Source organism: Macrotis lagotis, chromosome X, assembly GCF_037893015.1.
Source record: "Macrotis lagotis isolate mMagLag1 chromosome X, bilby.v1.9.chrom.fasta, whole genome shotgun sequence".
Classification (NCBI taxonomy): Eukaryota; Metazoa; Chordata; class Mammalia; order Peramelemorphia; family Peramelidae; genus Macrotis; species Macrotis lagotis.
Window position 1 is genome coordinate 410,213,824 of NC_133666.1, and position 24,168 is coordinate 410,237,991.

The following is a 24,168-nucleotide window of genomic DNA, read 5'->3' on the forward strand; positions in this document are numbered from 1 at the left end:
AAATAGTACAAGAAAAAAATCAAGAAATGCAACTGAAAAGCAGCATATCCGATCTGTTCAAAATAAGTTATCAAAAAATGAGTCCGTGTTACTCATTCACTCCCCAGACTCCCCAAATAAAAACACCCTACATTTAAGTGCCTCCACAGAAGGAAGGTCTATTCTAGCTCACATTGAGTACTTGAAGTGCCTCATTTCTCAACATTGTCTCTTTGATTTAACATTTCCTCTTCGCACTAGGAAGCCGAAGTAGCAGCAAGGATAGAGAACAGAGTCTTTGAGTGAAGAGGTTGTAGGTTCAAGTCTCAGTCAAATGCTGGCTCTGTGACTCTAAGTAATTACTTAGCCATTCAAAGGTTTAAGCCATCCTCTAAAATGAGAAATGAAAGAAAAGCTGTTGATGTGTATTGGCAGAAGGAGTTCTCCCACCAACCGATGGTCCCTTTTGCCAAGTGTGTAACCTATTCTTCCCAGCTAAATTGTAAGTTCCTAAAGGACCAGGAATTGTTTTTTGCTACTTTTACATCCACCGACCTCCTTCCCCCTATTTATCTGCACATAACAGTCAAGGAAAAGACTTCAGAAAGAAATTTAACACATTCACGAGTGACTTAGAGTAATAACCTGTTGTAACCCAGTCTCTTATAGCAGCAACTCCGATCGAGAAGAGGATATTGGGCTCTGACAGGGTCATTTCAGCGGCCATTTCAGCCTTGATGGGACCGGAAAAAAATCTTAGTGAATTTTCCTCAGGAAGAAATTAACCGTATTACCCTGGGAAGCTGCGCTCATTCTGTGAGCAGAATACTAAGGGGGGTCTGGGGAGGTGGAGCGCAGCGGGATGGGAGAGAGGGTAGAAGGTTGTCAAAGGCGGGTTAGGGGCCTGAAGTGGGAAAACAAACAAACAGAGAGGGGTTACCCAAAGGAAGGGCGCCGCGGGGCGCCGGTTGCTGAGTCAGCAGCAGCAACAAGGGAGGAGGTCCCAGCCCTTACAAGTGGAGAGCCTGCTTAGGGCTCGGACTCAGCTGCTGGGGTGTGGAGCCGCGCCTAGCCGAGCTGAGCAGCTGCCACTCCAGCTTCTCCTTCTAGGACTCCCTTCCTACCAGAAGCAACTCTCCTTCCTCACTTGCCTTAAGTTTTTCCCCTTTCCCTGCTTTTTTCCCTTTCTGGAAGCCAAGCAGTGTCCCTTCCTGCCCCTCTCCCTCTCCTCCCGCTCCCTGATCTCCAACGACTGAAGTTAAGTTAGCAGGGAGTGGGCTTCTTGGTCACTTGGAGCCTGCTGCTGGCTGCCTGGTTGTCGCTCGCTCAATCGCTCCGGACACTATGAAGTCCCCTGGCTGGACAGCTGCTCAGTGGCTGCTTTGTCTGCTCTTTTTGCGTCTCCCGGAGCCAGAGCATTGCTACCTTTACAACAATCGCTATGCAGGGTAAGTTCAGTAGCCTTCCTCCTTGACTTCCCAATACTTGCTCCAACTGGGTGACCGATTCATTCCTCTTCTTGCTTAGGAACCCTCTTTTCGGACTTGAGGGTTTCTACAGAAGGACTCTCTTGGTGACTCAAATGTACGCGATGTAATAAAAAGCTTCCCTATTTCTTTACCTCTACCTCGCTGAGGAGAAGCCCGACTTTTTTATGCGCTTTACAACTGGACTGCCTGTGATGGAGAATTGGCTATATTGTATTTTACAATGTGTTCGCTAGGGTTGAGATTCAGTGCGAAGGGAGTGCTTTTGTGTTAACATGGATTACTTCTTGAATTCAGATTTTCTGTTTTGGAAATGTATGTGGTCAGAATTTCCAGCAGCAATGGGTTTAAAAAAAATTCCTAGAAACTATTATGAGTATTCTCTTCGAGGATGGATGACAAAAACTTTCAAATCCGTGTAATGTCGGTAGTTACCCTTTAGATTAACCCATTTTTAAAAATGGCTATTGTCTTTAGAAGAAAAAAAGATGAAGTTTTACGGAAGTCTAAAGAAAGTAGGGGAAATCACTTTCTTTTCGTTGTGTTTATAAATTTAGGCTTTCATGGCATTGAAACCCTTACAAGTGAGGGATAGGCAATAAGCAATGTGGTGAGCACTCCCGGCTCTTATTATCCCGAAGTCTTGCAGGGATTACACATAGCTTTAAGCAAGATTCTTACTGGGATGACATATAGTGTATTCTTTTCTTGAAGTTTGACTGGGAGGAGTGGGTGGATTGGAAATGTCTTTCAATCTTTAGATCATAGATTGTTAAAAATGTAAAGGGAACCTTTCAAGAGAATTTAGTCCATGCTTCTCATTTTGCAGATGAGGAGTTGAGGAAACAGTGCCTTGAAGTCTTTGTCAGAGTTCTGATATCATTCACTCATGAGTTTCCAGCTGAGAAACATTTTAGATCGAATTGAGAAAGAAAACAAGGATCCAAGGGTTTCATAGCATAGCTAGGTTATTTTCCCTAGAAAGTGACACCTGTAAATTATTCCGTACAGTATTTACACAGTATTGTGTGTGACCTTGGCACAAACAGTTTAGTTTTTTTTTCTTGCTTTTTTCCTGTTTAGTGGTCAGGCTTTTAGAAGGTCAATGAAAGATAGAACTTCCCAGGGAAAAGTTTAAAAACTTGGCCTCAACTCTGGAGGGATCAGAAAGCTGGTAATGTGATCCAGTCTTTAATCTCTGCATCTTTGGGTGAAATAGAAGGGAGTTAACTTTTGTTCTCTAATTCCTAAAGTCCTGGTTTCTGCATCATGAAATTTGTCATCACTATTGACATTATCAGAAAGGAAGTCAAAGGACCAAATTGGACTAAGAATCAACCTTCTTTTTCAGTATCTTCAAACCACTTCAGTATCTTTGCCACAAAAACAAACAAACAAACAAAAAACCCAGCAACAACAACCAAAAAACCAAAATCACAAAGAATTGGACATAACTGAAAAACTTTGGGATGATGGGACAGTATGGGAGGACAAACAGTTCTGTGGATGGATAGAATGATGCTGTAGTTCCATAGGCAGCTCAGTGATATAAGCCTTTAAAAGCATTGTGTTTTGTGGATTTCACTTTCTTTTTAACCAATACATGTGATATTTAAAAATTTGCTGAATTTATATCCTATATGCCTGGCACTTAGGAAGAACTTAATAAAGGGGATTTTTAAAAAATTGGTTCAAGTTCCACCCTGGAGACAGAAACTCCTGGATTCAAGTTCTGCTTCTGGCATATTCTATCCAGTAAGCCTCTCTGTATCACAGAGAGGAATGTAAGGATCTTTAGGGCAGGAACTGTTTCATTTTTGTCTACGTATCCCAATGCCTAAGAATTCCCTTACCAAGAAAAAATCACAGATCAGGACCAAAAATATGTGAATATATCACATATACCTCAAGGATGGCACAACAGACAGGCAGTCATTCTTGGAGTAAGGAAACCTTGCCTCTGACACATAACAGTTTATTGATGATGGGCAAATAACTTAATTTCTCATAGCCCCAGACCACTTTCTTAGAAGACATTGCTGATGACCTGCATAAGGAGCAGGAGTTTCCAAACCCTACACTAATGAAATCTCATGCTTACCACCCACCTTTTTCCCCCTACCACCTGAAAAAAGTACATGTTACAGATTTAGAAATGACACAGGTCATTAGCTTGACTGAAGTTATCATTTTATCCTTCCATTGTGGTTCTGTGCAGGATGATTTCACTATGAACAATCTGAGATTACAAGGTACAGTTCCAGCCACAGCTGAACAGGTGTGAGTCTCCTTTCCTAGGGACTATTTAGTGATTGAAAAGATGCCAGTCACTGTTTCTCACTTGTGCTTTCAGAAGCTGTGGCTCCTGGAGCTCCAAGCATGAGGTTACAGTATATCATCTGCTGAATTGCCATGCAAGTTTTAATTGCCATTTGCTCTTAAGCTGTTACCTAATGATTCAGTCTCAAATTTATAAATAACCAGGTGTCTGAAAGTTCTAAAAGATGAAACCTGAAACAATTAATGAATGGTTGAAGAAAAGGGGCCCTACTTTTCCATCTCTGTAAGAGGAGCTTCTTTGAAACTATAAATAGGTCTATGCAACCTCACTATTGAAAATGTGGACTTTTAAGTACTTCTCTATAATTGTAGGTTCTCTTCAAAGAGGACAGAAGTGTCTCAACCATTTAAAGTCACTTTGCTCTTTCCAATAAACTTTTAAAGTTTGACTTATTTATGTGTGATTTGTTTACATATTTCTGATCAGACAACAAAACAATATATAATTTGAAGTACATTTTTTTTCAAATGACTTGGTCTAGAGTTGCAATTTTATCACTAGATCACACAATTTTCATTCCTCAAGATTTTTATTCTTTTTAAAAGTTAAATATGCTCTCATTATAATAAGGATGTGATGCTTTTGGGGTACATTATGCTAAAATATGATCATTGATTTAAGAGCTCTGAGAATGTATTAAAACATAATACCATAATATCTAGGTTAACCTAAAGAGTCCATTGTTGAGAGACTGAATGTAAAGATGAATGACTTTAGAGTATAGATATGGGCAAACATATCAACATAAAAAAGTCAAAAGGAAAATTATAGAGAAAAGAGAACTAGAAGATATTACTCTATTATGTGAGAATCTGAATTGATTGAAACATGGTTTGAAGAATAAATAAAGAAAATTATTAAAGAATGATTTAAATATGGAAAAGAATGAAAAGGAGTACAGATAACACAAGTATTGAATATTTTTCTCCATCATTCTCAATAACTTTCTTAAATTCCTTATAAAAATGAGTCATCTGTGTATTTAGAATGTATCTTAACTCTAAATGTGTATATATATATATATATATATATATATAAATGATTTAAAATATATAATCATGGACATATATTACTATATTTTGCTCCCAAATATGTGCTTGTTTGTGGATGAAGTAAAAGAGAAAGAGAGAGAGACAGAAAGAAACAGAGACAGAGAGAGATAGAGAAAGAGCAGGGAAAGAAAGAGAAATATCAGTGATAATCAAGGAAGGAAAATAAGGGTCCTTTGTATAAATGAGATAAAGTTCTTGGTAAATAAAAAACTATGAAGAAAGGACAGTTTTTAAAGAATGAAGTTAATCATCTTGTAGTGAATTGGAAATAAGTTAATTGAACATTTCATACACAGAATAATGGACTGAACTGACAGTTTTTAGAAAGTTAAGGAGAGAGGCAAAACAGAGAGAGCAGAGTAACAGGAAGAAAAAGAGTAAATTCCAATCCCTCTACCCACCAACCTGCACAGCTCCAGACAGATTTAGAAAAAAACTGAAGACTGAATTCTAATCTAAAAATCTAAGAAAAATCAGTGAGTCAATTTTACAACCAAGGTCAGCTTAGGAAGACAAAAAATTCTACAATCACTAGTGTTAACATTGATTAGAGCAATTCAAATAAAAACAAAAACTCTAACATACTTTTCCTACCCATAAGAATAGCTAATATGACACAAAAAGAAAATGGAAAAGTTAGACAGAATGGATATTTTTTAAAAAATAGGAACACTATTCCACTTTTGGTGGTGATGTGAACTAATAACTTTTGTGGGAGCAAAAGGTTATAAAACTGTTCATATTCTTGATCCAACAATACTAGATTTATATCCCCCCAAAAGGATCAAAGTTTAAGGAGAGGGACCTATATGTACAAAAATAATTATAGCAACTGTTTTTGTGGTATTAAAGAATTGGAAATTGGAAGAATAAATGTCCATTAACTGAGGAATGGTTGAATGTGTTGTGGTACACGATTGTCAAGGAATATGATAGTGCTGTAACAAATAAGAGGTATGGTTTCAGAAAAAGCTCATAATTTATATGAACTATGGAAAGTGAAGTGAGTAGGCCTAGAAGAACATTGAACATAATAACAGTAATACTGTAACAATGATCAACTAGGAAAGCCTTAGTTACTCTGATCAGTATAATGATCCAAGACAATTCCAAAGGACTTATGATGTAAAATGCTATTTACCTTCAAAAAGAGAATTGATAAACTCTGAGTCCAAATTGAAATATATATTTTCTACTTTATTTTTCTTTCCACTTATATTTTGCAATATGTCTAATATGGAAATAAGTTTTGCATAATTTCATATGTATAGTTGGGTGATAAATTTGGAACTCAAAAAAATTCAAAAAAACTCTCAAATGGATGTTTTTCAAAATATTTTTTTTCAAAAAAAAAAGAAATGGACATACACACACACACAGAACCCAGTAGACACTGATAATGGGGTCTGTCTAGGAGCAGGAAATGAAGGAGTACACCAAACCAGCAGTTGTTATTTAATCAAGCAATTTTGTCCAACTCTTAGTGACCCCATTGGGTGTTTTCTTGGCAGACATACTGGAGTGGTTTGCCATTTCCTTCTCCAGCTCATTTTATAAACAAGAAAACTAAGGCAAACAGAAATAAGCATCTTGTCCTGGGTCAGTCAGCTAATAAATATCTGAGGCCAGATTTGAACTCATGATGATAAGTCTTCTTGACCCCAGGACCTAGTTTTCCTGGCAAATCCAGGAGAGATGTGCAAGAGAAGGTGATAACAGGCAGTTCTTGCTCACTGCTCAGTTCTGTATCACAGATCTAAGGTGGACTGAGGAAAGACCTGGGCAGAAGTGGAGTTCCAGAGTGAGAAGTTCTGTGCTCTTTTGAGTCAGTCAAAAAAAATAACATTTATTAAACACCCATGATATGCAGGCACTGTGTTTTGTACTGTAAATGCAAAGAAGGGCAAGAGTATGGTCTTGTTGTCAAAGAATTAAGACTAAGGGGGGAGACAGCAATCAAATAATTATGTAAAAACAAATTATATGCAGGATGAAATAGAAATAATCAAGAGAGAAGGGAATAGAATTAAAGGGAATTAAGAAAGATTTTCTGTAAGAGGTGGAACGTTAGCTGGAATTTGAAGAAAATCAGGGAGGCCAGGACTCAGAGATCCAGGAATGAAGGACAGTCAAAGAAATGCCCTCAGTGAAGATATGGAGTCTTGTCTGAGGAACAGTTATGAGGTATGTGTATGCATGGGGGAAGAGGAGGATTGGAGATAAAAGATGTAACTTGAGAGGTTGTGGGGGACAGGTTATGAAAGTTTTTGAATCATATCTAATGACATATTTAATCTTAGAAGTTATAGGAAAAGGGGTGGCTAGGTGGCGTAGTGGATAAAGCACCGGCCTTGGAGTCAGGAGTACCTGGGTTCAAATCTGGTCTCAGACACTTACTAATTACCTAGTTGTGTGGCCTTGGGCAAGCCACTTAACCCCATTTGCCTTGCAAAAACCTAAAAAAAGAGAAGTTATAGGAAGCCATTAAAATTTATTGGGGGGTTGGTATAATCAAACTTGGCTTTAGAAATATACTTGAGTTGAATGGAGAATAAACTGGAGTGAAGAGAGACTTGTGGCAGGCAAAGCAACCATCAGATTATTACAATAGTCCCAAATGTGATGTAATGAATCAGGGTAATAGCAGTGTCAGAGGAAAGAAGGGGGTCATACAGAGAGATCTTACTAAAATAAAATCAGTAGGTCTTGGCAACAGCCTGGATATTGTGAGGGCAGAAAATGAAGACTCAAGAATGATAACCCAGGATGAGAATGACATGCACTTTTCAAGTCTGGGTGAATGGGAGGATGAGAGTGGAGAATGTAAAGGCATGAGATTGGGGGAGGAGTTGCATTAAAGAAGCTGGGTTTAGGAGAGTCAGGAGCAAGAGTTTGTTAAATAGGAAATACCAGTAGATTGATTGTTCCCTCACCATACACTGAGAAAGGAGATATTAAGCTAGCAGGGAGATTGAGTCAGACCTCTGAATAAGGGATTGGAACCCTAAGACTGGAATGCTCACGTTTAGCTTTTTCTGCTTGTAATATCTTGTTTCAACAATTAGTTTAAAGCCTAGGGCCAATATAATTCGCCTAAAGTTCATGTAGTTTTTATTTTCTGTTGCTTTAAAGTATATTTTAGTTGTGAGTTGTGAGTTCAATGGTAATTACTATAAGCCCCGAGTTAGGGAAATTCTATTTTAGCCTGAGGTAGTTTGACTACAACTGTCTGTGACTTGGCACAAGCTAAAAGTCCTCCTAGCATCTATACAGACATGTATTACCCCCACAGGCTCTCTTGATCCCTGCAAATTAATCTTTATTCTATTTCCTTTTTTTAGGGGGGGGGGACCTTGCTTATTTATGCTACAAAAGGAAACCCAATGCACTTTTATTTAGGATTTATTAGGAGTTCATTTTATTGCTATCTCTTATCCTGAAGTACCCAATAATAAATGAAACTTACATCAATCTTTGTGAAGTAGAAAGTTGTCATCTATTGATTTGGACTTGAAAAGGGAAAAGTTTGCAATAGTCACTATAAGGAAAGAGATAGGGAGATGATAAAAAATGGTGCCCTAGAAAGATTAATGAGTAGCATTGAAGTCCAGTAGAAGTTATAAATTATAAAGGTAAAAAATGGATAAAATAACTCAGTTTCATACCTATTCTCAACTATGCTTGGAAATGGACCATCCCCAACTACAGTAATAAGAGAAATGTGTGGCCTTTTAAAATTTATAAAGAAATTGAAACAAAATATCTCATTTGAACTTCACAATTACTCTATGAAGTCCATACTAGAAAAATTGTTATCTCCATTTTGTCTTTAAGGAAATTGAGACTCATAAAAGTTTGACTTGATCATGATTGCAAAGCTAATAAGTGTCAGACATGGGATATGAACCTTAAACTTTCTGATACCAAGTATAGAACTTGATGCATTTGTTCCATGCTTCTATAAATAATTTGAATAAGAGGGGTTTCCTAGAATTGTAAGTTAACATATTTTAACAGGAATATCAAGCCATGGTATGAGCTTAAAGTCTAAGAAGTTCAGAATCTGAGTCAGGAGGAATCTTGTGAAGTCATGATCACTTTATGTCTAATTGGGAATCCTGCCGTTCTCCCACAATGGACCAATAAAAAGTGGTTTTCCAAGCTTTGTTTGAAGACCTTTCACAGTGGGGAAATTCACTACCTCTCAAGGCAATTCACTAACTTTAATTGTTAGTAAATTCATTGATATAATCAGCCAAAATCAACCATTTTGTATTTTAAGCAAATTGCTACAAGTCTTGCACGTTGGAACCTTTCAAAACAAGCATAACCTTTCTTTTATATAATATAGCCCTCCAGAAACTGGAAGACTGTTATGTCCCTCCCAAATGTTCTTTTCTTCATGGAAAACATTCCTAGTTTCTTCAACCTATCTTTATATGGTAATTTTCTGTTTTATTGTAATTGTGACGTTGAGTTTTATAATACAAATGAAGGGCTCTAAATTTCTCCCTCTAAATTTCATCTTCTTAACCCATTCTAGTCTGTCAAGGTATTTTTTGCATTCTGAATGTTAGTTGATGTGATAACTATACCTCAAAGTTTTGTATCATCTTCAAATCTGATAAACATTTCATCTTTGCCTTCATCCACGTTCTTGTTAAAAAATATTTAACAGAATTGGGTAGGAATAGGGCATTTGTTCAAATGGGGCATTTCAGGTAGAGGTCAATTTCTATCTGACCAAAGTGTTTGAATTCCACTTATTTGTACTATCATATAATCTACATTTTTCTGTCTTTTTTCTCATATCATAACAGGTAGTATCATATAATATGAACAATTCCAGATTCAAAATCAGAAAAAAGCCTGTGTTTGAATTCTGTCTTTGGCATATGTAAGCTAAGGGAACAGAGACAAGTCACTTGACTTCTTGAGCCCATTTCTCCTTTGAAACAATAGGATAATAAAATCAGGATAACAAAATCTCAAAACTAGATGGGACTTTAGAGATCAAAGAGCCCAACTTGCACCTGAGCAAAAATCTTCTCTGCAACATCCTCAGCAAGTTTTTTTAAAAAGATCTTTGCATACAGACCTCTAGTTAGAAGGCACACCACAAGCTGCCTCTACCTTCTTCAGAGGGTTATTGTGAATATTGTCTGAGATAACTATAATAATAGTTAGCAGGTATGCAGTGCTTTAAAGTTTTCAAGGCATTTTACAAATTATCCCATTTTATTCTCACAACATCCCTGAAGGGGAAATACAATTATTATTTCTATTTTAAAGATGAGACAACTCAAAAAAAAAAAGATGAGATAACTCAGACTGACAGAGGTTAAGTGACTTGCTCCTAGTCACACAGCTAATAGTTGTGAGAGGCTAGATTTTGAAATGACATCTTCCAGACTCCAGACTCGAGGTCCTATCCACTGGTTTACTTAGTTACTTGGATAATATATATATAAGATACTTTGTAAGCTTTGAAAACTACTAAAATGATCAACTACTGTTGTAAGATATCTCTCTTAATGACTTCACTATAATTACATTAATTGTAATTATAATAAATGCCTTGCTCAAATCCAGGTATGTTAACTGTCTAACATGCCCTTCTTTTACCACTCTAGATGTCTGTTAATAAGGAAGTAATATGCAGCTTGTACTGTTTCTGATGAAAGCATGCAATTCAGATAAACAAACATTTAGAAAGCACCTCTCTAAGTACTCACAAATCATCCTTTTAGTAAAGCTTTATGAATTTTCCCAGAAACTAAGTCAAACTCACTATTCTATACAATATAAATGCTTCTTTTGTTTTGTTTTTAAGAAAGATGTGCCCACACTTGCCATTCTCCAGGACTGCAAACTTCCCATTCTGTGCAACCACTCAGAAAAATACTAAAGTTTAGGGCAGCCAGTTCTTTGAGTACTCAGATATAGGTCATCCAGCCTGGGGACTTGACTTGAACTCTCTGAGGACACGTATCTTATTATCTTACTTAGCTTGGGTTTCAATTCCATTTTAAACACTTTAGTTCTACCCTTGAAGGTTTATCATTTTTCTGTTTTTAAGAGAAAGGAGGTAAAAGAAAAAGAGACAGAAAAAGGGGAGACAGACAGGAGACAGACAGAGAAACAAAGACAGAGAAAGAGAAAGAGAGATCCAGAAAATTTCCAGGTAGTGGACACCTCTTTTCACTATTATGTTATGCTCCCATATACAAATGTGTAATGTTTCCCAGTGCAATTCATTTCCTCCTTCTGGTCGATTGATTTGTAATGTATAGTCCCAACATGATATTGTTTCTGTTTTTCTCTTCATTGATCTCTTCCAAAAATCTTCCCTGAAATGTCTCCTTGAGTTAAAATCTTCTAGATCATTTTATATCATCTATATCCTGAGAACTTGTTTGTAAGTGTTTGAGACCATATGTTTTATTTCAGTTTCTCTTCCAGGATAATGCCTTTAAAACTAATACTTTCCCACTAATATTATTCTTCCTATGCCATACTTGCCATTCTTCATAGTATCTGCTCTGGTAGAAATATTTGGCCTCTTTTCTCTTTTCCATTTTTAATTTGAAAGTTGTATTGATCACATCTAGAAGTGTTGGTATAAATATTTTTACCAGCTCTTTCTAGAAGTGTTCTATCCTTAACTAAAATCCTGTCCTTCCTGTGTCTTAAGCAATGATGCAGAAATGCACATCTCATATGCTGTTACTTTCACAAGACAGCATTCTGTTCTGAAATCCCATACTTCGATAACTAGCAGTGTGGGAAATACTAGCTCTGCTCCTAAGATACTCAGTTCATTTCAGGTCTGCATCTACCTTTCTGCATAAACCTCTGCAAAGAGTCACCAATCACCACAACTTATCTCTTATTTTCTGACTACTACTATATTACCCTTAATTTTATCACTCCTGTAGATTCTCATAAAGAAACTTAGAATCAAGTTCTAAGGTATGATAGCAAAAAGACAAACAAACAAACAAACCAGTGATCTAGGTATCAGCTGCTCAATGATCAGTCCTAGGAACCAAAGATCAAAGTAATCAATATGCTCCATTGAAGTTTAGAGACCAGGGAAGTTGAGGAAAAGATCAAGAAGATAATCCCCTAGGCAAAAATGTGAGGATCCCTGGAATCAGTACTTTTGTTGTGGTTCAGTTGTTTGTTGTCATGTCCAACTGTTTGTGATCCCATTTGGGGTTTTCTTGGCAAAGACACTAGAATAGTTTGCCAATTCCTTCTCCAGTTAATTTTACCGAAGAAGCAACTGAGGCAAACAAAGGTAAGTGACTTGTCCAGAGTCACATAGCTAGTAAGTATATGCTACAAGATTTGACCTCAGGTCCTCCTGACTCTAGGCCTGGCATTCTATTCATTGAATCATCTAGCAGTCTCCAGGATTAGTTCTAGAAATATATAAGACCACAAAAAAGTAGCTCTGGTCAGAAAGGTCTACTGACTACATACCCTCTGTATGCAGAGTACTGTCATGCTAGGGGATCATCTTTTATATATTTTAATACTGTGAGAAGGCTATCATGTTAAGCATAGTTTTATATAGAACTGACTGCCAATCACAAGTTGTCTTCCTATTAGAAAAAGGAAATCAGTGAAAATTTCATGTCATCTTCATCTCAAATAAAAATACAGACATGTTCCTTCATTCTTTGTGATTTCCATAGAAGCAGAAGTACATAAAAGTTTTTAACTTCCCCTATCAGTCTTTACATAGACTCTTAATGCTTTATGTTGTTATTGTGCCAAAAATATGAAACTATTAATTTGTACAAATTGAAAGGAGCTTTAATCCTGAGTCTGTGGAATAAATTTATTTAATTATATCTGAAAACAAGTTATTCAGTACAATTCAAATAACTGAGAACTCATTTTATGAAGCAGTCCATTCCCTTTGTAAAGAGTTCTACAAAATCCCTGTCCACCCTCTGAAAGATGATCTTGCATAGATTCCCTTCTCCAATTTCTCTTCCATTTCAGAAAATCCTGAGAATAGACAAACAAAAATAGCATATGATTTCTTACTTCTAACATCAGATCCTACTGTTAAAAACTTTCTATTTCAAAGACAAAAAAAAGCAAAGGAGGGATGGGAGTGAAATTCCATGTGAAATGTGTTCTAATTTTCTTTTAAATGATATAAGCAAACTAAACCATATTGACCCCAGTGAATGGTATTGATTCATCAAGTCATCATTACTTTGAATTCAGTACTTCAAGGATCCTTGATATGCATTTGTAGCATTCTATTCATTAATAGCATTTCTAACCATCATCTCTGCCTTATTACAAAATTGTATAGCCTTACAGTTGAAGGGACCTTTACAAGTCAATACCTGGCACGATACCTTGCACAAATTAAACACTTAATATTTGCTGAAAATGCAGTGCAGAGCTTATATATGTATATATATATACATATATAATATATATATATGTGTGTATGTATGCAAGTATATTAGTTGTTTAGTTCATTGATTGGTTGTTGTCGTTCATTATCAAAGAAGATAAAAGACAAGTTACAGTGTGTCCAATTATGATTGATCAGACCAATATGAACTCAGAGTGCTCTACCAAGTACAAATAGTCCATGTGAACACCTGGGGTGGGTCCTCTAAACTTGTACATCCCACTTTTTCTATGACCTACTTTAATTCTATGTACGTAAGTATGTATAGGTATATAATGTAGGCATATAATGGGTGTATGTCAGATGCCTTGCATTGAAAAGTCATATACCTTCCAAAAGTTATTAAGATGTTAGGATCTGTACTCCTATGAGGTTCTCTCAGTGACATGGATCAATTTTGTAAATATTACCAGCATTAGCAGGTCTATGAACCTACTAATACAGATCTTAACATTATATAATTGTAGTAACAAACATATCCATATAGCACACAAAGTTTTCCATTTCTTATAAAAAGTAATGAACCTTATCACAGAAGATTGGTTAGTGGATGGGGTTTTTTGTTGCAACAATAAGACCAGAAATTCAGGAAGAGAGGAATTTATTGTAAAGTTATATAGATTTGATGAACAAAGGATATTAAGACTGAAGAAGCAAAGGCTTAGTGGGGACAGGGTAGCTATTAATGCATGTGAAGGGATGATACATAAAAGAGTAATTAGACTTGTTTGGTTTCCATAAAGCATAACTATACCAATGGGTGGAAGCTGAGGGAAGAAGACTGATGTTTAAGGAAAGGATAGCTTTCTAACCATTGGAGCTATCTTAAAGGTGCTTTGGGAGGTAATGAGTTGTTCTTCTAGGCATTGGCTGGACAACCACTTGTTAAAGGGAGTCCTATTCAGACATTGGCTGGTTTAGGTGGCTTTTAGCAAACATTTTTTTTCCTAGATCCAATTTCATTACTTTTCTAATCATCAATCTTGTCATTTTTTTCTTCCATTCTGCCTTCCTCCCTCTTCAGATGTCCAACTTAAAAAAAGGAAAATAATCCTCATTACAAATAAGCAGAGTAAAAGTATATTTCCTCATTGACCCTGAACATAGAATTGCTTTGTCTTATTCTACATTTTAAGTTGCAGAGCATTCCAGAAAAAGGGAGAAGGCATCCAACAAAATAAGAAAAGGTCCCAGATCCAGCACAATGAGGTATTACATAATTCAGGTTGCAAAAACAAGTATGAATTGGTGGTTCTGTTCTTCCCCAACTAGTTCTAATTCATAGGTCAGAATGGACTGAGATGAGTACCTGTACCCAGAGGTGAAATTTCAGGGAAAAGAGTCATCATTGGCCCAAGATTGTGTGCTGAGTAAGAAGTATACTCAGAAACAAGCAATACTTGTGTAACTCTGAAATCATGAGTGGTGAGTTTTCTTAACTCTAGTGCCCAGCTTAGTGTGAAGTACAATACCAAGAGTAATAATCCTCCACAAAAAGAGAGTCTATAGCTCTGTCACTCTGAATCAGGTGAACTTTTCAATTGACTAAGAGAAGTTACTCTAACAGCTGGTTATAAGAACTTCAAGTGGGGCAAGCTTACAGGTGTGATGCTCAGACCAAAATCATAATCAGATTTCAAAGCTCAGACCAGGATTAAAGATTCATTTTCTTCCTGGATTAGACTATTTTGACATCATTGAAATCTTCCAATATCTCAGTCTGAGGTATCTCTAATATCCTTGGAAAAGCACAACTCAACATTCTAAGAAAGCATCAGAAGGAAACTAGAGGACACATATTCAACCAAGGTATTCCCCGTGGAAGTGCATAGAATTAAGCAATAATATAAAATTCTAAACGAAGTGTGCTGAGAGAATAAACAACAACAAAATCCCATGGTAAACAGCTTTTATAGGGTAGGGGCATTGAAGACAAAATTAAGAAGAAGAGAATTATTTAAAAACATCTACAAAATCTCAAATAAAAATAGCTTGGTCACAAGTTTAAGTAGAATTCTTAAAAGAGTTTTTAAAAGAATTTCAAAATTTTTAAGAATTTTTTTAAGAAATAGAATGAGAACTTTGGAAGGAAAATGGAAAAGGAATGAAAATTATGGAAATAAGAATTTGATTTAGTAGTTACCACTTTAGAGAAGTAGAAAACTTGGGATATGATATGCCAGAAAAGTACACATTCTTACATATTAACATAAATATCTTATAAGCCTATACACACACACACACACACACACACACACACACACACACACACACACACACAGACATATATATTCTTACAACCAGGAATCATTTACCCAGAAAACATGAATAAAAGAGAAAAATTGATCTTTTTTTTAGGAATGCTTGGAAATTATTTTATTAAGGATCCATTTTCCCCTTTTCCAAATTATTTTTTTAAAAAGAGTCCTTCCCTTCAAGGATCTTACATGAAACTAGGAAGATATAAAATATAGACAAATAATATTAGAACTGGGAGAGATCACTAGTTTCTGGGAGGGTTCAAGGAACATTTCTTTGAAGAGGTGGCAAATGAGTTGATACTTGAAAGAAAACAGAGACTCTGATAGTCAGAGATAATGAAACAGTGCTTTTCAAGCACAGGTTCTCTATATACACTCATGTAAGCTTCATTTCCCCCCTACTTAGCTATGAGTTTTTCTATCACTACTCAAAAATAACTATATTTCACCAATTGTAGCTTATATAACTTCCCTGTGAATATTAGTATCTCATTCAGTATGGCATCCATATTTTTTCTATCCAAATGTGATCTGACAAAAGATATTGGGTGACTCAATCTAAGTCATGTAATCACCATATCTGTAAAGTAACCCTCAGCTTAGGTCTCCTCTTCTTCCAGTGCATAGCTATTCACTGAATGCCTTCATTCCCTATTCCCAAAACCTTTAGAAATTATTTCCCCAGCCACATTTCCTAGATCTTCCTTCCTGACTACCTAGGGTTTGCAAGCACATCAAGAGAAATTTTTATTATTAATACCAAAAGCTTAGCCTCCCTCCTGGTTACCAAGGGGGGTAGCATTTAATGTGTTACTTCATGGGACATTTTAAGAAGTACTGCTACCCTGTTGACAGTAAAGAGATGTAATCACCAATAATTAATTTATATGCAGGCATTTTGAATATTTACTAACTTCAATATAATGAACATGCATAATATATTTTGGTTCTGAGTTATAATTTTAAAAGGCTAAAAGTTTACTAAGACTTACAAAAGATTAACATTCTGTCCACCTTTCAATCATATGCTAAATTGTACTCTGTTGATACTTTTCACTTTTGCAGTATGCTTTGCACCTCACAAATTTTTGTATATCCCCCATCCTCATTTCCTACCATTTCTCATTTCTCTCTTTTGAGAGAAAGAAATATCCTTCTGTATTTCAAGGTCTACCCCCTTCTGTTGTTTCAGTACTTTAATCTTATTCCTTCCCATCTCCCCCATGACTTGCTCGATGTAAAATCCTTCCCCTCTTGTAACATCAATTTTTCCATCTTTACTCATTTCTCCCTGTGCTGTCAGATATACTCAAGTCCTCTAAATTCTTCCTAAAATCTTGCTTTGAGCCATCGAACACATCAGGCTCTTACATATTTTCTTGTTCTTTCACTATCACTTTTCTTCTGCTTTCTTACTAACTACTCATTCATAGGAGAGATTAACCCAAGTGATTGAGATGAAGAAAGAGGTTTTGCTACTAGCTGGGAGGATAAAGCAAGGCCTTAGATAACCTTTGAACCAATAACAATGACTTGAAATAAAGTTAAAAGGGGTGAAAGAATTTATGGAATATAGCCTATATAATCACATAGACACAGAAGAGGACAGCACAAAATCAAGGAACTTCAACTTGTAAAGTTTAAAATGAAAAAAGGTTCCTATGAATTAAGCCTAGAAATATAGGTTGGGGAGCCAAGATGGCGACAAGAAGGGATCGAGTCTTAGGGGCTCTCTGATAAAATTCATCAGCTAAGGACTCTAACGAAACTTTCGAGAGAGAGAACCCACAAAGGGATACAGTGAGGCAGTTCTCCTACTCAAGGTAACCTGGAAAAGAGCAGAAAGGCTCTGCTCCCCGGGCTCAGAGAGGCGGCCCGCCAGAGGGGTGGCCCACCAGAGCCAAAGAACCTCAGCCTCCCGGAGGCAGCCCCATGGCACTGGGGGTCTCAGCTCACAGCAGCGGGGGAGTCTCCTGAGCTGCACCCCGAGGAGCACCGAGCACAAAGTGGGGGAACAGCAGGGGACCTCTGCCAGAGCAAGCACGTGGAGCCCAGCCCTCAGGGCACACAGCAAGCAGCATCATCTTTCCCCAGCCCTGATCCAGGAAACAGAAGCAGGTGGAGCCGGTAAGCAGGAGCCCCCAGGGCATGAGCCCATTGAGCTGAGGGAGGGGAGTGAAGAGAGACTGCCTAGCTCTGTCCTCTGCCCCTGAAACAGGACTCTGGGGCTCTGACCACATTCAGATCCTGATTGCAGTCTAGGCCCCCCCATAGGACAGCACCCCCCTACATCAGCCCCTTGGCAGAGGGGGGGCGCTTATGGTCATTCACAGACCAGGAGGGAGGACAGAGCCTCACACTCTGAGACCCTTGTGGGAGTGTCCCAAAAGCTCAGGAAGCACCCCCAAACAAGGGCCAGGCTGGGAAAATGAGCAAGCAGAGAAACAAAAAGACTATTGAGAAATATTTTGGCCCAAGAAGGATCAAAATACTCAGTCTGAAGATGAGGAAGCACAAGCTCCTGCATCTAAAGACTCCAAGAAAAACAGAAATTGGGCTCAGGCTATGATAGAGCTCAAAAAAGACTTAGAAAATCAAATGAGGGAGTTGGAAGAAAAACTGGGAAAAGAAAGGAGAGAGATGCAGGAAAAACATGAAAATGAAGTCAGCAGCTTAGTCAAGGAAATCCAAAAAAATGCTGAAGAAAATAGCATGCTAAAAACCAGCTTAGGTCAAATGGATAGAACAGTTCAAAAAGTTATTTAGGAGAAGAATGCTTTAAAAAGCAAAATTGGCCAGATGGAAAAAGAGATAAGAAAACTCTCTGAGGAGAACAAATCCTTCAGACAAAGAATAGAATTCAGGGAGATTGATGAGTTGAACAGAAATCAGGAATCAATACTTCAAAACCAAAAAAATGAAAAATTAGAAGAAAATATGAAATATCTCATTGAAAAAACAACTGATATGGAAAACAGACTTAGGAAAGATAATTTGAAAATTATTGGAATACCTGAAAGTCATGATCAGGAAAAGAGCCTTGACATCATTTTCAAAGAATTACTACAGGAAAATTGCCTTGATATTCTAGAAGCAGAGGGCAAAATAGAAATGGAGAGAATCCACTGATCCCCCAGAGAAAGAGATCCCAAAAAACCAACCCCTAGGAATATTATAACCAAGTTCCAGAACTCCCAAGTCAAAGAGAAAATATTACAAGCAACCAGAGGAGGACACAGTTCAAATATTGTGGAGCTGCAGTCAGGATCACATAGGACTTAGCAGCATCTACATTGGAAGCTCGTAGGGCTTGGAATACAATATAATGGAAGGCAAGAGAGCTTAGAATGCAGCCAAGAATGAACTACCCAGCAAGGCTGAATGTCCTCTTCCAGGGAAAAAGATGGACTTTCAATGAACCAGGGGAATTTTAAAGGTTCCTTTTGGAATGGCCAGAGCTGAACAGAAGGTTTGATCTTCAGATACAGGACTCAAGTGAAGCATGGAGATTGGAGGAGAGGGGGGAAATATGAGGGACTTAATGAGGATGAACTGCATGTATTCCTGCATAGAAAAATGACACTGATAATACTCATATGAACCTTCTCAGTTAATAGAGCAGGTAGAAGGAGCTTTTATAGTTGAAGCACAGGAGAAAGCTGAATTCAAAGATAAAATATGGTGTAAAAATGGAGTCAATAGAAAAAAAAGGGAAATGGAAAGGGAGAAAGGAAAAGGAGAGGGGGAATAGTCTAAGATATTTCACATAAGATTTTTTTTTATTACAATGAGCTATTGCAATGATATGGAAGGGGGGAGGCAAGGGGGAATGAGGGAAACTTTGCTCTCATCAGAGATGGCTAGGAGAGGAAACAGCATATATACTCAATGGGGTATAGACATCTGGAGTAAGAAGGAGGGGGGGAGCAGGGGGAAGAGGTGGGGATGTGAATAAAGGAGGAGAGGATGGACCATGGGGGGAGAGTGGCCAGATATAACACATTTTCTTTCTTACTTCTTGCAAGCGGCTGGGAATGGAAGGCCTGCCCAGGACCACAGGGCCAGGTGGATTCTGGGCCTAAGGGGTGGTATGGGGGCTCAGGGCTTCTTGGCCCGGGACCAGGGATCTGTCTGCTGTGCCACTCAGCAACCCTACAGCAGAGTCATAGTGAAAGGAGAGAGAAAATAGAGTACATGGTAGTGGAGAAATAAGAAAGGAGGGAGTTGCGATCAGCAATGGCAATGGTGGAAAAATATGGAAATAACTTTTGTGATGGACTTATCATAAAGAATGAGATCCACCCATGACAGAGTTGTTGGTATTGGAACAAAGACTCAAGCACATTTTTTGTTATGATTATTTGGGGGAGGGTGCAGGGCAAGTAGGGCTGGATGGCCTGCCTGGGGCCACATAGCTGGGTGATCTTTGGGTGTCTGGGGCTGGATTTGGACCCAGGTGCTCCTGGCTCAAGGGCCAATGCTCTGTCTGTCACCCAGCCACCCCTACTATTATTACTATTTTATTTTATTTTGGGTCTTTTTTTTTTCTTCTTTTTGGTTTTTGCAGGGCAGTGGGGATCGGGTGGCTTGCATGTCACATGGCTGGGTGATTATTGAGTTTACGAGGCTGGATGTGGACTTGGGTGCTCGTGGCTCCAGGGCTGTTGCTTCGTCCATTGTGCCACCTGGCCATACCTACAATTATTACTATTATTATTTTTTTATTTTAATTTTTTTCCTCTCCCCTTTACTTTTTTCACCCAAACAAGTCTATCTATATTCATGGGGGAGGAGGAGGAGTATTTCGTTTACTTGTAAAGAATATTTTATTAATGTAAAAAAAAAATTTGTACAAAATAAGAATAAAAAATAAATTTAAAAAAAGAAATATAGGTTGGAGCCAGATTATGGTCAAGCTTGGCATAGTCATTCATGGATCTGATGGGGAAGCTAGACATATAATCAGGAGGACTTGGTTTCAAATTTGACCTCAGATAATTTGGTCATTTAACCTTCTGTCTGCCTTAGTTACTAATATGTAAAATGAAGATGATAATAGCATATATATCTTTCAGGGCTGTTGTGAGGATAAAGCAAGACAATATTTATAAAGAATTTGTCAATATGAGAGTGCTATATACATGATAACCATCAGTATGGTACTAGTAAAGGAATTCATAGGTTGAATTTGGGGAGGAAAAATGTAGTAAAATTTGGGATAAATTGAGGATAATTTGAAGAACAAAATTCAGACCCAGACACTGGTCCAGGTTCAACTTCTGCATTGTAAAATCAAGATCAATTAAGGAGGACAAAGAAGGATTGAAAAGGATTAAGAAAAATTTTAAATGATTAAAAGTAGAACCTAAAGAGGTCAACTCAAGAAGAATTAAGGAGTAGGTTATTGGCAAGTCATGATATGATAAGTAAGAACTGTAAGTGGAGCAATTAGAAAATTAATCCAATTGATATAATGGATTGGAGGAAAGTATAAATTGGTAAAACAGACAGAAGAATGGTGCAGGGTTAAAGTATAGATGGATGTAGCTGTGACTGTGGAGTTGATGTTGAAACAAGGAAAGAATTTTGAGGGGGATTGACAAATTATTAAAAAGTGATAATTGGTTATAAAATTTGCAACCAGGTGCTCAGAGTTGAAGGCTAATTAAATACTCCTATCAGTTTAAAGAAACAAATCCAAATAATCACCATTATGAGGAATAGGGAAAGTTATAGGATAATTTTCCAGGCATATTTATATCACTGTCACAATCTTGGTCATTAGAGAAAATCAACAGTTGTCACTAGGTAAGAGGTTATCCAGTTTAAAAAAGCAGGGGAAGATGTGAAGAGCAATAATAATGTGTGATTCCAGGGACAGGGGTATCTAGAGAGTTATTCTATTTATGTACTAACAGTAAAGAGGATAGTATCTAAATTTTCCAAGACTTATTAGAACAAATGACATTTATCCACTTGAAATAATTCAACTGGGCACAAATGACACTTTCAAAAGGGACCTAAAAAGTTTTGTAAATGATTATGAAGTTTTGGGAAGTAAATTTAAGATCATGTTTCTTCAGTTTGTGAGGAATGGAGTTCACTGTTATTCTTTGATGGTAAGAGATGCAGAAGAGAAAAAAAATTCAATGAGGAGTCAATATCTAGTTAAGAAAATCATATCTGAGAAAGGGATTTGGAATTATGGATCACAGTTTATAACATAGTGTCTATAAATTCCTTAGCAAAGATATAGTACATGCAAAAAATCTGGCAAGAATATCTTTGCTAGGGATCTGGAAAATCCAATCAATGGGGTATTAAACTAATAAGAATAGAAGAGGGAAAAAATTATCATGTAGATCCCCAAAACTAAAGAAGTGAAAAAGAATAGCAACTGAGATAAATAGAAGTTCATAAGAGAGAAAAAATCCAAGAAAAGTACCAGGAGTAAAACTCATGGTTTCAACTGAATGTACACAAATGTCTAAATTCTCCCTCTCTCTCTCTCTCTCTCTCTCTCTCTGTCTCTCTCTCTCTCTCTCTCTCTCTCTCTCTCTCTGTCTCTGTCCTTGTCTCTGTCTCTCTCTGTCTCTGTGTGAGTGTTTGTGTCTCTCTGATTCTGTCTTTCTCTCTCTCTCTCTCACCCCTTATTTACTTCATCCCTTTCTCCCAAAATCAAAGCAGTTAAATTTTTTGTCTTAGCAATAATTTCTTCCTTTAAAAAAACTGTGGAACCAACAAGAGGAAAGTCTTTTCTGACCTGATTCTCACTAACAATGAGATAATGGAAGGGTGGGGGAAGGTTGACCAGTCCATCTTAGAATTTGTGACAGAAACCATAAGGAAATCTGGACATAGTCTTACATGAAACCTAGGTTTAGGAAAAGCAGTTTACAAATGGTTTAAAGAAAAGATAGATAAGATTGAAGGGACTAAAATGTCTCAGAAGAAATCATCTCAGAAAAAAAGAAATATTGAGGACCATAAGGATAGCAATCCAATAAAGAGGAAAAATTAAATTTATCTAAAGAAATCAATGCTTATGCACGGAGAACTCACTAATCAACTTAAATTGAAAAAAAAGCTGTGTAATGAAGGCAGCAGCAAGACCATGGAACAGAAAGTGAATATGAACATTTTGTAGTCCTGTAAAAATTAGGTTAATAATGCTAAGACTCAGAATATGCTGAGGCTGGGAAGGGAAACTTGAATAAATAAGAAAGGTGTTTGAAGCTATATTGGTAAGGGAAATAAAAGAAGATCAAAGAGTGGATGGGAGCTTTGGTTAGGGAGGATGAGATAATAATAACTGACATCAGAAGGAAGGTGGAGCTGATCAGTTGGTTTTTTTTTTCCCCCTTTTCTCTGAAAAAGGGAAATGAGCTTCCAGGATACACCAGGAATGGCAGAGCAAAAATAATTTACATGGATCTGGTACCGAAAACAAGCAACTGAATAGTAAGAGAATACCTTATTGTCCTTGATACATTCAAGTCACCCAGATCAAATAAATCAAATCCCTGGATCCCAAGAGGAAATTACAGAAATTACTTTACATTTGAAAGACCTTAGAAAATCAAAATAGTATCACAAGAAGCATGGATGACTGGATTCAGAGAGGTAGCTAATAGCAAGGAGGTCTTCAGTGAAGTATCCCAGAGATTTGTGCTTACCCTTGTGACTTGGATAACACATTCATCAAATTTACAAGTGACAAAAAATTGGAAAAGATAGCCAATATAGTGGATAAGAAACTCAGAAGCCACATCTTGAAACGTTGGAACTTTGGGTTTAACTAATAAGATGAAATTCAAAAGTGATAACTATCAAGTCAAACACAAGTATAAGATGAAGGAAGCATAGATAGCAGCTGATGATGATAATGATGATGATGATGATGATGATGATGATTATATAATAACAATAATAATAATACCATTTATATAGAACTTACTATATGTCATGTACAATGCTAAGTTCTTTAAAATTATCATCTCATGTGAGTCTCATAGCAACACTGGAAAGTAGGTACCATTGTTATCCCTAATTTTTTTTACAGATGAGTAAATTGAGGCAAACAGAGAGGTTAAGTGATTTGCCCAGTCATCAAATATTAATAAGTGTCTGAGATCATATATGAATTCAGATCTTCTTGATTCTAAGGAGGCCCAGGAGTCTATATGTGCACCACCTAGATGTCTCAAGAATATTAATAGAATATCAAATGCATGGTCAATTATGTTACAGGATTTGGGTTTAAAATTACTTCAGAAGACATCCTCTTTCCAAATTCAATCTCATTATCTTTAATTCTTTCCATCAATATTTTGATAATAGCATGATCTCTAATTCTTTTGCTATATTATTCAGTTTCTTTAAAGTCCTTCTGATTTGTCTCTGTACTAAAATGTGCCTCTTAGAATGGAAAATAGTATTCCAGATGTTGTCAATACAAGGCAGACAAAAAAGTAGATTTTTCCTTCTGAATATAGTGCAGTTTCAGTATACAGCTGTTTAACATATGTGAATTCAATTATATGAGCAAAACACAGAGACAGAGAGACAGAAAGAATGAAATAGAGACAAAGAGAGAGGAAAT

General features: G+C 36.9%; 1 protein-coding gene across 1 annotated transcript in view; it reads left to right on the plus strand.

Moving 5' to 3' along the window:
* The first annotated feature begins 1,110 nt into the window (after nt 1–1,110).
* The window catches only part of CPA6 (carboxypeptidase A6), a 368,066-nt gene continuing 345,008 nt past the window's right edge, over nt 1,111–24,168 (plus strand). Inside the window, exon 1 of the mRNA XM_074203356.1 lies at nt 1,111–1,427. Within this exon, the coding sequence (XP_074059457.1) occupies nt 1,324–1,427 (104 nt within the window). The 5' untranslated portion in view covers nt 1,111–1,323. The remainder of the gene's footprint in view (nt 1,428–24,168) is intronic.